General features: G+C 57.4%; 2 protein-coding genes across 3 annotated transcripts in view; one reads left to right on the top strand and one right to left on the bottom strand.

The window, feature by feature from the left end:
- The window catches only part of CDHR2 (cadherin related family member 2), a 35,817-nt gene extending 29,353 nt beyond the window's left edge, over positions 1-6,464 (top strand). Inside the window, exons 22-32 of one of the 2 annotated variants that reach the window (XM_070568988.1) lie at positions 627-778; positions 919-1,027; positions 1,119-1,207; positions 1,666-1,731; positions 1,839-1,916; positions 2,003-2,063; positions 2,150-2,274; positions 2,798-2,911; positions 2,992-3,072; positions 3,472-3,529; positions 6,149-6,464. In XM_070568988.1, the coding sequence (XP_070425089.1) occupies positions 627-778; positions 919-1,027; positions 1,119-1,207; positions 1,666-1,731; positions 1,839-1,916; positions 2,003-2,063; positions 2,150-2,274; positions 2,798-2,911; positions 2,992-3,072; positions 3,472-3,529; positions 6,149-6,283 (1,068 nt within the window). In that variant the 3' untranslated portion in view covers positions 6,284-6,464. Of the gene's footprint in view, positions 1-626; positions 779-918; positions 1,028-1,118; positions 1,208-1,665; positions 1,732-1,838; positions 1,917-2,002; positions 2,064-2,149; positions 2,275-2,797; positions 2,912-2,991; positions 3,073-3,471; positions 3,530-6,145 lie in introns of both variants that reach the window. The other variant, XM_070568987.1, reaches the window with a different exon arrangement.
- Positions 6,456-10,394, bottom strand: GPRIN1 (G protein regulated inducer of neurite outgrowth 1). The gene has a single exon (XM_070568989.1). The coding sequence runs from the start codon at positions 10,253-10,255 to the stop codon at positions 7,421-7,423; it is 2,835 nt and encodes a 944-aa protein (XP_070425090.1). The 5' UTR covers positions 10,256-10,394; the 3' UTR covers positions 6,456-7,420.
- Positions 10,395-13,732: the final 3,338 nt, after the last annotated feature.

The raw sequence follows: 13,732 nt of genomic DNA, 5'->3' as shown, positions 1-13,732 counted from the left end.
AGCCTCACACAGTCGATTTTCCAATCTCAGTCTGTTCATTCCAGTGTCATGAGTCTGGCCATGGCTTTGAACAGTTTTCGTTAAATCAACTCGTTTTTGAAACTTAAACACCCGGTGTGGCCTCATCCGGAACAGTGACATCAGTGGACTGGTGGCTCTGTGTGCTGGCTGTATTTTTCTCTAAAAGGCACTAGAATGAATAAAAATGTTTGTGCCCTCTCTCCCGTCATTTCACGGTCCACTCGGGAATTCATCCTCAGTCAGTAAGCACGGAAACGAGGGATCCGACGGGAGGTGCCTGGCTCACGGCAGGTGCTCAGGGACTCTGAGGGTCCTCGTGCTGTGCGATTGTGTAGCAGTGGAGGGAAAGGGAACAGGCAGCATTTCCACGTGGGAGGGACTTTGAGCAGTGACCTGTTGAGCTGGGCCCAGGGGCAGGGACTTGTCCAAACCTGGATTTGCAGAGCACGCACACTGTCTAACACACTTGCTTAGCTGGGCTGGCCTGGGGAAGGCCGATGGAGATTATGAGGACCAGCCTCCCAGGCCACCCTAGCCTCTGATTCCTGCTAGGGGTGCAAGGGTACCTGGCCTGGCCGCCAGATGTTGTCCACTCTTGCCCCCAGGCCAGAGACGATGACTCAGGAGACAACGGGGCCATCCTGTTCTCCATCCTCCAAGTGGATTTCATCACTAAGGATGGAGCCACGACCACTTTCCAGGGCTTATTCCGGGTCTCCACCTCCTCGGCGGACAATGAGTTCATTGGCAACATTGTGTAACTGCGGGCAGCCCCTGGATGGGGTGGGGAGCCAAAGGGGGCCTCAAGGCACTGAGTTCCTGGGAGGTGTACAGGTGGGCTCCAGAGGACTCCAGCTGGGGTTCCAGGTCTGAGGTGTGCCCTCCTACCTTCCACAGGCTGGTGACCAACCTTGATTCCACTCTCCAAGGCACCTACCAAGTGACTGTCCGGGCCCAGGACAGACCTTCCGTAGGCCCTGCCCGGGAAGCCAGAATCACCCTGAACGTGAGTGTCGGGCCCTGCCTCCAGCCGCCAGGGCCCTCTGCCAGCCCCTGCGTCCCTTGTGCCTCATCTGTCCCCACGTCCTCCTTCACAGCTCTTCACTGTGGACGAGAGTTACCGTGTGAGGCTACAGTTCTCCACCAACAAGGAGGAGGTGCTCGCCCACTTGGAGGAGATTAAGGCGTATGTCTGGGAGCCTGGGAAGGGACTGTGGGGAGGAACAGGGCCTGGGAGCGTGGTCCCCGACAAGACCTGGATGGATTGCCCCTCAACCCTGTCCCTGACCCACACTTCGCCTTGTCCCTGTCTTTGACCCTGTACCTGCCCTTCCTTTCTGCATGTCCCCAGAAGCCTATGGTTGGTTGGGCAGAGAGAAGCCTAAACGGGGCTGCCATGTACAGCTGTGAAGGCTATGTGCGCTGCACAAAGGCGCTCTGCTTGCTAAGCTGTAAACCTAGCCCAGGGGAAGGGGTTTCTTTGTCTACTTTGCACAGAGGTACTACCTGCTTAGGCAATGGAGTTGTCCAGAAGAGATGCCTCTTTCTAATTCACGCAATTCCTAATTCCACTGGCAGAGCCCTGGCCACATGCCTGGGCTAAGGCCCCTACCCCAGGACTCTTGACACCTGTCCTCTTTGCAGGGCTCTTGCCCAGGCAACCAGGACCACTGTCTACGTTGTGAACATTCAGGACATGGAAACGGCTCGGTGAGTGCCCACAGGCCCGGTGTTTGGGAGGAGGAAGAGAAGCAGCAGCAGGAAGGGCCTGCTGCCTGGTTCCAGGCTGCTGACTCTTCACTCCTGCCCTATTCCAGGGCCCAAGGCCGGTCCTACCTGGATGCCTACTTTGTCTTCCCGAATGGGACGGCCCTGACATTGAACGAGCTGAGTTCGTGAGTAGGGCTGCCCCTGGGGTGGGTAAGCAGGAAGCCTGGGGGATGCCAGTGTCCCTCGGGTCTGAGCTGGGCTCTGTGGCCAGGATGATCCGGAGTGACCAGGACTCACTGACGCGGCTGCTGCAGCAGGGGCTGGTGGTGCTGGTGAGTGTCGGCAGGGCAAAGGTCATGGGGGAGCGAGGAGGGAGGAGGTTGGCCCCAGAGCCTCCCTCACACTCCTTCTCTTCCAGGGCTCCCAGGAGAGCCAGGAGGCAGACACGCCGAAGGTGCTCACTGGCGTCATCATAGGACTGGGAGTGGCTTTGCTGCTGGTCATTGTGATCATGACCACAGTCCTTGTGTGTGCCCGGAGAAGGTGCTGCTCCCATCACTCTGTGTCTCCAGCCTCACCTCTCCCACCGCCCACGACAGCTGGGGGCAGAATGAGCGGGGCTTTCCATGTCAGCTGTATCTGTATTCAGTTCCCAGTGACCTGTTGTGACATTTTGGGCAGGTCATCTTCTCTCCCTGAGCCTCAGCATCCCTATTTGCAGAATGGGCATGACACTAGATTCCTCAGAGCACTCAGGAAGCAATTGCATTTCACACCCAGCATGATGTTTGACACATACGATGTACTGAATAAATTCTGCTTCTTTTTCCCTTTCCAATACGCATGGAGTCAGCAGCCACATCTGGGTTTGAGTGTAGACTTTGTCACTGGCCAGCTGTATGGCCTTCGGCAAATCACTTCCCTTCTCTGGCTCTTACTTGTACCCTCTGTAAAATGGAGCTGACACTGTCACCTGTAGGGGCGCAGTGAAGTTCCCCTCTCAGGGCCTGCATGGCGCACACAGTGTTTGCAGGGAAAGTAGTGACCCCCTCTCGGTTCCCCACAGCTACCACCGGAAGCTTCTGGCTGTGAAGGCTGCCAAGGAGGCCCGGAAGACAGCGGTAGGGATGATGCCCTCAGACTCAGCCATCCCCGGAACCAACATGTACACCTCTGAGCGGTAAGCAGGGGTTGGAGGTGGGTAAGAGACCCCAGGGGGTGGCTGAGGCCCACCGCCACTTGACTGTGGCTTCTCTCCAGGGCCAATCCTATGCTGAACCTCGCCACCAAGGACCTGGGCTTTGAGTCCCAATCCTCCTCCAGTGACCTGGACAACGTCAGGTGAGCAGTGCCCCTAAAAGCCAGGCTAGATGGTGGTAGTAGAGGTGATGGTGGTGATGGTGATGGTGTGATGGTGGTCATGATGGTGGTGATGACAGGGATGGTAGTAGTGGTGGTGGTGATGGTGGTGGTGGAGGTGATGGTGGTGACAGTGATAGTGTGATGGTGGTGATGATGGTCGTGGTGACAGTGGAGATGGTGGTCTGGGGGTGGTGATGGTGGTGGTGACAGTGATGGTAGTGGTGGAGGTGATGGTAGTGTTGGAGGTGATGGTGTGATGGTGGTGGATGTGATGGTGTGGTGGTGGTGGTGATGGTTGTGGAGGCAGTGGTGGTTGTGGGTTACAGACAGGGAGGACAGGGCCTGCCAACTATCTGAGCTCCATCATCTACCCCACAGCCTCAACTCCCTGGATGACAACTCCGTGGACCTGGAAAAGGACAAGCAGAAAATCAAGGCAAGATGGGGGATGAGTTGGTGCCTGGGGTTTCTGACTTGGGGTCCTTCTCTGAAGGGGTGGGGTTCAGGACAGAGCTGAAGTACCTGCTGCTGACTTGGGCATGTCTCTGCACCAAGCCCTGGGAAGCCCTAGGCTTTGCAATGAGGTCCAATCTTTGCTTCTCTACTCATTCACTGTGACCCTGGGTGGGTGACTTCTTCCCTCTGGTTCTGTTTTCTCATCTGTAAATGGGGATCAGAACACCAGCCATGCAGGGCTGTTGTGAGGGTGAGATAAGAACAGGGATAGAAACCACCTGGCACAAAGCAAGTGCTCAGGAATCTGGTTCCTTCCCTTTATATCCTTTATATAAAAGCTGGCAGGGTGGGGGAAGAGACCTGAAGGTGAATACCATCTAGCAAAGGAGAGAAGGTAGGCTCACGTAAACAACAGTATCATCATTTGTTCAATAGGTTAGTTGGTTCAGTTAGATCAAGAGTTCACACAGCCTGGGCTGCTGATGGGAATCACGGGAGGAGCTCTTTAGACATACTGATACTAGATCACAGCCCAGAGATTCTGAGCCAATGGCCATGTGGGCCTGGGTGTGACTATACTGTTAAAGCTGCGGGGGTTCTAAAGAGCAGGTGGGATTGAGGACCATGGGAGCAGACCAGCAGGCTGGGTGGGGGATGGGGCGCCAGAACCAGAGGGAACTATCCTCTCTCCTTCCCCTCTGAAAACCACTCTGCAGTAGGAGCTCCAAGGCCCATTGAGCTTTAAAGATGTCAGTTCTCTGTGTGGGGGCCGGGGGTAGGTATCCACCCACCATCCACTTTCTGCCACCCCTCTCTGGGTCCTGCCCTCAGCCAGGCCTTGCCCTCCAGGGGGGTCTCAGCCTTCCCTCAGGCTTCAGGACTTATTTTCCCTTGAGGACCCTTACTTGGAAAGATTTGGTCAACCAGAGCCTCTCATGGGTGTTAAAATGCCAGAATGTTGCACAGGGACCTGGCTGTAGCATGAAGGTCTCTAAATGGGTTCTCAAGGATAGAGGTCATGGGTGACAATCCAGGCTGCCAGGCAGCGCTGGTGGCCCCTGGGTAGACAGCTCATCTCTGGTTGAAGATGGTTTGAGGCAAAAACTCCAATGAACATGTCTGGGGGGGAACTGAGGCCCAAGGGAGCAGTCCTGCCTGCCAGAACTTGTGGCGAGGCAGGTGGCCCCTGGCGGAGGCCAAAGCTGACCCCCAGAGGGGAGTGGGGTCAGGGTCCCCAGCAGTGGGACCCTGTGTGCTGGGCAGAAGCAGGGAGCTCTGAGAGAAGATTCTGGAGAGGGAGGGGGCCAAGCCGCTGAGAGCCTTCAAAGCCAGGAAAGAGCCAATCTGTCATGGGACTGCAGGGGGTTGTTACAGGAATTGTTACAATTGGAGAAGTGGCCCCAGGCTCCAAGCCCTCTCCTGCCACAGGAGGCGGGCCTTGGGTCTCTGGGTGGGGAACACAGGTGCGGCCCTTTTCTGTGGATCCCTCAGTGCCCTGACTCACCCAAGACCTCAGGAAATGTTTGTGCAGAAGGTCTGAGAGAACTGAGGGCTCATTCAATCCAACTTTTCCAGAACTGAGGCCAGAGAGGGGTGCTGACTTGCCCAAGGTCAGAAAGCTTGCAAGGCAAGAGCAGCCCAAAACCCGGGCCTCCTGTCTCCTGGGCCAGGCCGCATTTTCCTGGGTTGCACGGTGCCAACAGCTCCGCGAGGTGTCTGTGGTGAGGGCTCCAGGGAGCAGGGGCAGAATGTTTAGTCCCTCCTGGGGCCCCTCAGATGTTCCGCTGTTTACCAGGGACTGAACAGCCCGTCCGGAGAAAGCCCTTGGAGTGCCCTGCGGAGGCTGGTGGCAGCAGGGCTCCGCCCCCGGGGGGGTCTCTGTCTGAGTGGCTGAGCCCAGGGGCCTGGCTGGTCCGCAGGAGGGCACACCTATGAGGAGGTGTACAGCAGGTCACGTGAGGGGGGCAAGAGGAAAGGCAGAGAGATGAGTGTGCACCATGAACTGCAGGTGGGACCCCGGGGGGACGTGTCCCTCTGAGGGTGGCAGAAAGAGATGTCAAATTCGGCCAGGGACAGCACTGCACCGCGGACAGGCTTTAGAGCCAGCGAGACCAGCAGTCTACACCCTGCTCTACCCATTCCTGACCATGAGAGCCTCCGAGCCTCAGTGTACACATGTATAAAATGGGGGACACAATGTCTCCCTCAAGGGGGTTCCAGTGGATACTTGAAGTAGTGGATGGACCGCACCTACCATGGTGCCTGCCGTGGGGTGCAGGTGACAGGAACCGTGCTGGACTGGCTCCGTGGCACAGGACACAGGGCCCGGCATTATTTAGGACTGGGCAGAAGCCCAAAGTGCTGCTGTGTCCATGGGTGGGGCAAAAGCCAGAGTGGACCCCCAGGCCCATGCTTCACCACCAGTGGCCATGGTCACCTATGGGACACAGCTAGGAAACTGAGGCCCCAGGGGGAGCAGGTGGACCCCCAACCAAGGAGCCATCTGCTCATGGGCTTGAAGGGCCACCCACTCCCCTAAGGACTGGGGAGCTCACCCAGTCTTGCCCCTGCTCTTCACACCGCCCTCTCCCCACAGCAGAAGCCCCTGCCCTGTCCGACGGAGCCAGATCCAGAGCCCCTGAGCCTGGTGCTGGAAGGAAGGAAGAGGGGCACGGGTGGACAGAAGGAGGATTTGTCCTTCGCCAACGCTGGCCTGGACACCACAGACCTGTGATGGGGGCCCTGCCACTGGACCCTTGCCACAGAGCCCTGCGTGGGCTCCTACGCTTCTGGTCCACCTCGAAAGAGACCTTGTCACCCTCATTATACCTACCTCTCCTTGAACATAATAATATATCCTGTTGTTCTGCCCTCTTCTGCTCAGAGCCAATCACAGCTGACACGAGTTGGGGGAAAATTTTATTATCAATGTATATTGTGACAGGTTGTAGCCAAAAACTGTGGCTGGAAGGGTGGGGACGGGGTACTGAGTGGTCACAAGGGATCTGTGGAGCTCACAGCACACGGGGGGGACGAGGGGCTGGAGAGGGTGGCCTTTAAGGGACAACTGTGTTGTGTATGAGCTCTCTGTCCTGCCCCACCACCCACGACCAGCTGTCACCCAGGCTGCCTGGGCCCAAGAAATTCTGTGAGCCTCTGAGCGTGATCTCAGACCAGTCTGAGACCCTCTGATCTTTCTGCGACTCTCCTTTTGGCTGCCCCCCAGGGCACTCCCACAGCTGCCCTCTCCTGTCTGGGAATTGTGAACCAGTGTCCAGTGAGGGTGGAGATAGGATTAGGGGTGGGGCCAGGTGAGGGGAGACAGGACTTGGGGACGACTACCAGCATGCAAGAGATGCCTGGGCCATGGGGGCCAGCCCACCACATGGACATGCACTCACACACGCCCAGGGCCTCACATTCAGAGCCTTGCACACTCGGGGATCTCACACACTAATCCTTGCACACTTGGAGCTTTTGTAGAGAGACGCTCTCGTTCTGGGGACCTGGTCGCCACTGGAGTCTCAGCACTCCAGTCTGGACCTCTCAGGAGCCTGCCTCAGCTCTCAGGGCTGGGGGTGGGGGTGCTGAGCAGGTCTCCAAAGTCACAGGTGTGACCGGGAGTGGAGCTGAGGGCCATGAGGGGACAATGGGGTGCCAGGACGGGGTTCGTGGGCTCATGACCTCGAGGGAGCTGGGTGGAGGGGGTTCATTTGTGTGGTGGCGGGGCTGAGAAGAAGGGGATGAGGAGCCCTATAGGCTGCCCACCCGTTGGAGGCCTGTCGCGCGTCGAGGGGATCCCTTCTAGGAGCCTGGGATAGAGAAGGGAGCCTGAGAAGGTTGGAAACCCGGCGTACAAAAGGGGGGCAGATCACTCGGCCGTGGGCCCGGCCCGCGAGCAGCAGCGCGGCCGGCGCACGCTCTGCAGCAGCGCGCGGAACAGGCCTGGCGGGCGCTTGGCCGCGCTCTCGGGGGGCGCGGCGCGCACGGAGCCCACGCGGCCCGGGCCCGGGCGGGCGGCGGGCGGCGGCGCGGGCGCCCCTTGGCGGCCGTGCTCCTCGATCTGCCGCTCCAGATGCTTCTGGATGGCCATGCCCAGCACCTCCACCTCCATGGCGGCGCCGTACACCTCCCACGTCATGCCCTTTTCGTCCCAGCTCACGTCGCGCACGGGCTCGGCCGCCTCCGGGGACGCCACGGCGGCCGCCAGCGCGGAGCCGGGCCGCACCCGCACTTCGGGGAAGGCGGGTGGCGCGGCGGCCTGCGGCGTCATGGGCCCGGTGGCCACGGAGCGCGTCTCGGCGGCGCCTAGCGACACCTGCAGGCCCGCGTCCCGGCGCGAGGGCGGCCCGGGCGCCGGGCTGGGCGCGCGCGGCGCCGCCTGAAAGCTGAAGGCCGGGCCGCCCGCGCCGTCCTGCGGAGACATGGGGCTCACGGCCACCGACACGCAGGCCTGCGCGCCCGCCTGGGTGCCCGCGTCCTCGCGCGGCGGCGGGGCACTCGCCTCCCACGACGGCGCCTTCGTGAAGTTGTCGCGAGTCCGCGGCCCCGGCGGGGGAGCTGCAGCCGCCGGGCCTTTCTGGCCGAGGCTGGGGGCCTCGGGGCTGGACGCTGGCGCTGGCTCCACGCGGCCCCCGCCGCTCCCGGCCCCCGCGGGAGAAGGGGCTGAGCCGCAGGGTTTACCATCTGACAGCCTTATGGAGGGGGCCTCCGCCTTCTCCGCAGTCAGGGGAGGTACCACCCCCGAGGGTGGGGGCTCTGCTTTTCTCGGAGGGGCCGAGTCCGCCCTCCCCAGGGCCACAGGCTCCACCTTCCCAGAGGCAACAGGGTCTGCTTTTCCTGATGATCCAGGCTCCCCCTTCTCCAAGACCACTGGCTTCTTCTGCAGAGATGCAGCCTCTGCTTTGTCTGATGAAGCAGGACCTTCCTGCCTAAGGGGCTTTGTTTCTGCTTTGCCCTCAGACTTGGGTTCTGCTTTCTTTGAAGCCCTGGGATCCGCCTTTGAGTTCACAGGATCCCCCTGCTCTACATCCGCCTTACCCTCTGGGGCAGCTTCTGCTTTTCCGGAGGATGCCAGGACTGTTCCTAGAGTCGTAGGGGCCAGCTTTCCTGAAGACACGGAGTCCACTTCTCCAGTGGGAGCACTCTCCACCTTCCCCCTGCTCAGAGGGTCCTCTTTGCCCAAGGCATGCGGGTCAGCCTTCCCTGAGGCCGTGGGACCCCCCTTTCCAGAGGCCAGGGGACCTGCTTTCTCCGAGGATGATGGACCTGCATCCCCCCCAGTCACTGCCTCAGCTTTTGCAGAGGAGGAGGGTCCCACTGTCCCCAAGAACTTGGGATTCCCTGGGCCTAAGGGCACAGAGGCTGTCTTTCCTAAAGATTCAGGATTCAGTTTTCCAGACGATGATGCGTTTGCATTTCTCACAGAAATGGGATCCACCTTTCTGGACGCCGGGTCCTCCTTTCCTGGGGATTCAGTTTCTGTCTTTCGCACAGACACCAGTTCCGCTTGCCCAGGAGACAAGGGCTCTGCTTTTCCTGAGGACACAGGATCTGCTTTTCCCAAAGAAAGTGGACCCACCCTGCCTGAAGACACAGGGTCCACAGTTTTCAAAGACGTGGGGTCCAACTTTCCTGAAAACACAAGATCTACGTGTCCAGCGGACACAGTTCTCGGCGTTCTCACAGACAGAGGGTCTCCCTCTCCTGAGGAGGCAGGATCCACCTTCCCTGGGAACTGAGGGGCCTCTTTTGCAGAGGACACACTTTCTGCATTTCCCGTGGATGCAAGCTCTGTCACCCCCAGGCATGTAGGATCGACCCTTCCTGATGACCCCAGAGCCACCGTTCCAGAAGATACAGGCTCAGTTTTGTCTGATGACCCTGGAGTCAGAGTTCCTAAGGACCTGGGGTCTGTCTTTCCTGCAGATGCAGAATCCATGTTTTCCAAGGACATGGGATCCCCCTTTCCTGAGGGCCCAGGACCTCTCTTTCCCAAGGACATGGGATCCACCTTTCCTGGAGACAAAGGACCCCCTTCTTCTGAGGACACAGGAAGCTCTTTTCCTGAATACTTGGGCTCCTCTTTGTTTGGGAATGCAGGATCCACTTTGGCTGAACATCCAGGATCCTCCTTCCCGGGGGACACTGTATCCACCTTGCCAGAGCATGTAGGATCTACCTTTCCCAAGGATCCACTATCTTCCTTTCTCGAGGTCACAGGATCCATCCTTCCAGAAGCCACAGGATCACCCTTTCCCAAGACTGTAGGCTCTGTCTTTCCTATAAAGGTGGGATCTGCCTTTCTCAAGGACCCAGCATCTTCCTTTCCTATGGAAGTGGAATCTGGCTGCTTTGAAGACTTGGAATCCATCCTTTCCAGGAACACAGCATTTCTGTTCTCCGGGGATGAGGGATCAATTATCACTGAGGACACAGGCTCTGGCCTCCCAGAGAAGGAGGTTTCTGGTGTTCCTGAGATCGAGCCTCCATGTGCCCCTAATGCCTCTTTGGTGGCTGCCTCTTGGGGAGGGATGCAGATGAGGGAGGGGTAGGCCAAGCTCCCGCCAGGGCCCTCAGAGCAGGAGGCCCCTTCCCCAGCCCCACTGGAGCTGCTGTGTCTAGAGTCCATGCCTGGGCTTTGGGCAGGCGTGTGCCTGGGGGGTGCAGGGCTGGCCTTTTGCTGGGAGGGGCAGCAGTCCCTCATGGCCGGGCTCCTAGTCCCCAGGCTCCCATCCTGTGGGCAGCAGAGGGCTGTGGGCTGGGGTCCTGGGGGGCTGGAGTCCTTTCGAAGCAGCTGGAGCCAGGCTGGGTCTTCAGCACTGCCCAACCGCCCTCATGACCATGCTTGGGCCCCGGGCTGCTGTCTGGTTCTGAAACACAGAGAGAGCAGACTCAGACTCAAGGGAGACCCAGCAGGGACCTGTTCTCACTCACCCTCCTTCCAGTGGCAAGGCCTCCTCACCTGCTTCTCTGCCCCTGTCTGGCTCCCTCCTGTCCACAGGGCCTGGGCGAAAACCATGAACCCAACCATGCTGCTCCCCTGCTTCACTGCTCCCATTGGCCCTCTGGATAAAGGTCAGACTGTCTAACATGGCATTCAAGGCCCTTCAACTTGGCCACAGTCTAATTTTTAATTTCATCTGCCATCTCCCCTCCTTTGTCAGCCCGCCCCATGCAACATGCTCCCAGGAGTTATGGTTTTGTCCTCTATGCCATGGATCACAAACTCTGATGCCACCAGGGCCAGGTAGGTAATTTAAGTGAGGGAAGAAGGCTGGGTATAAAACAATAGGGGGTGCTGGGGACTACGGCAAACCAGAGAGTGCACAGCCTGTCTAAAGGGGTGCCACTGCTCCACCAGCCAAGTATTGCTCTGCAGAAATGCAACCTGGTAATACCAGCGAGAAGTGGGAAATCCAGAACTTTAACATAAAATATCCTAGTTAATTCAAGATTAAAAAACAACAACACTTATGTGGGCCAAATAAACTCTGTCTGTAGGCCACCAGTTTATGTACATGTAGGCCCTGGGGAGCCGTGAACAGTTTACAGAGGAAGGGACATAGTCCCATATGCGTGTTTTCAAAGACCGCTCTGGGATGATGGTGGGGCTGGGCTGGAGGAGGGGGCGGGCCAAGTCCTGTGAGGTGGCCAGTCAATCATCCATTCAATCTCTCATTCATCCAGTTCTTCATTCATTCACCCAACCCCTTCTCTGGAACAGTCTGGAAGAGACATGGCACAGTGAAGGCCCTGGGGATGGAGGCAGCAGGGTTGAGAGATCTGAGGGAAAACTGATAGGAACCAGCAGCTGTAGGGGGTGATGATGGGGGTGGCCCCAGGATGCTGGCTATGGGGTGCTGGGCAGGAGATCTGGGGAGAGGAGGAGTCGCCTTTTGGACAAGCCAAGAGTGTGGTGTCTGGCGGCCATGCAGGGAGAGGGTCTGGCAGGCAGCTGTGTCTGTGAGTGACTCTGTTCCATGATACGCTCGGCAGCCAAATCGAGCAGAGCTCCCGATGCCCCCAAACCCACTCCTCCCGCCATCTTCTCCAGCGCCACCTCGCAAGCACTCAGGCCAGAATCCCTGGAGTCACCCTTGACCTTCTTTCACACCGCATGGCCCAACCATCAGCAAAACATAATGAATCTACTTCAAAATATATCCAGAATCTGGCCACTACCCCGAGCTAGACCCACACTATCTTCCATCTGGATTCTCCCTGCTTTTTCCTTCACTCCAGTTTATTCTCAACACAGCAGCCAGAAGGATCTGAGTAAAACCCAAGGCAAATCTCATCCCTCCTCTGCTCAGAACCAGGCAGTGGCTCCGGGTCTCATGCAAAGTAAATGTACACTCCCTACAAGGGCCCCCGGCACCCTGCATTTTCTGGCCACGGCACCTCCCTTGGCCTGCTCTCCCAGCACTCTCCCGAGATTAGGCTGCACCAGTCACACCGCTGCCTTGGGGCCTTTGCACTCCCTGTTTCTTCTGCCTGGAATGCTTTCCTTCCCGCATATCTGCAAGGGCTGCTCCCCGGGATTCCCTGTAAGTTATCCTGTATAAAATTGCCTCCTCCCAACTCTGGTTGGCGCTCTCCACCCCCCTGCCCTGCTCAGTTTGTCTTCACAGTACCTGTCACCATGTGACATAATACACACAGTTGTTTATTGTTTATGACTTGTCTCTCCCAGTAGAAGGTCAGCTCCAGGAGTGGGACTTTGTTGTGTTTCCTGATGTACCCTCGGCTGAGAACGATGACTGGCAGGTAGTAAGCAAGTAGCTCCAAATAAATACTTGTTAAATGAATGACTGATCTTCCTATGGTGTTGGTCCAACCATACCGCTCCTTGGCTCAAAACCCTCTTCACTCTTTCGGGGGAAATAAACTGGTTGTAATCTTTTGGGAAGGACATTTAGCAATTTCTATCAGAGTTTCCAATGCATCTGGGCCAGCAGGCCCACCTCCAGGGATGGTCTTGAGGACAGATGGATGGTGTGCGCAGGGCACGTGAGAACGTGGCAAGTGATGAGAGGAAAACTGGGAAGTGAGTTCGTGAAATGCAGGACAACCACATGGGCCCTCCAGAGCTGTTAGAATGTGTGGAGTGATGAGGAAAGATGCCCAAGATAAATTAAGTGAAAAAGGCCAGGGGACAGCATGGCTAGTGGGATCCCATGCATGTAGCCAAGGAAAAGGACAGACACACATCTATGGGTTTAGTTATAAAGAGAAAGTTTCTGGAAAGAAACCTATGAAACTTTCAGCAGCAATTGCCTCTGGGAAGCGAGACTGCAGATCTGGGGGTGGAAAAGATTTTTTTTTTTTTTTGAGGAAGATTAGCCCTGAGCTAACGTCTGCCACCAATCCTCCCCTTTTTGCTGAGGAAGACTGGCCCTGAGCTAACATCCATGCCCACTGTCCTCTATTTTATGTAGGATGCCTGCCACAGCACGGCCTGACAAGTGGTGTGCAGGTTCACACCCGGGATCCAAACTGGTGAACCCCGGGCTGCTGAAGCAGAATGTGTGGACTTAACTGCTGCACCACCGGGCCGGACCCTGGAAGACATTTTTTTTTGTATGCTCCTTTGTGATGTTTGAATTTTGGTTACATGTGCACGTTACCTTTTCTTAAAACAGGAAAAAAAGAACCCTTTAATGATTCCCTATTACCTTTAGGGTCAAGTCCGACTCTATAATGTGCCTCCACGCCCCTGTGTACTGACTTACCTGCTAGGCTTTATATTTCATTACACACTCCCTCCCCCAAAGTGCATACACACACATGCATGCGCACACACACACACGCACAACCTCTTTGGGTTCATCCAGGGCTTCACATCTTCTCCCATCTTGGCCTCCACACACCCTCCTGCCTGGCTCTCATGAAACCCTTAGGTTGCAGTTTGGACGCCTCCTCCCCCAGTGAGCCTTCTTTGCCCACCAGCTTCCTTGGGGTTCCCAAGGCCTCTCGTTCTTCCCTAACCAGAGTCATGTCACTCTGCATGGAGCCCTTTACACCTTTTGGTCCCTGCTGAGACCTGGGGTCCCTGCATGGGGACTCAGCTGATACTGCTCACCACTGGGTCCCTCAGGCTTTGGGCTTATGGGACATGGGGGATGGGGTCATCACCATAACATGGACCTTGCGGGAGGGGCAGTTTTGCAGAAGACGGTAG

Source organism: Equus przewalskii, chromosome 13, assembly GCF_037783145.1.
Source record: "Equus przewalskii isolate Varuska chromosome 13, EquPr2, whole genome shotgun sequence".
Taxonomy (NCBI): Eukaryota; Metazoa; Chordata; class Mammalia; order Perissodactyla; family Equidae; genus Equus; species Equus przewalskii.
The sequence above is the reverse complement of the archived record's forward strand: the minus strand, read 5'-3'. Positions and strand labels throughout refer to the sequence as shown.

Excerpts from the sequence above, each read along its gene's own strand:
- GPRIN1 (XM_070568989.1), bottom strand. The coding sequence starts at position 10,255 with ATGAGGGACTGCTGCCCCTCCCAGCAAAAGGCCAGCCCTGCACCCCCC.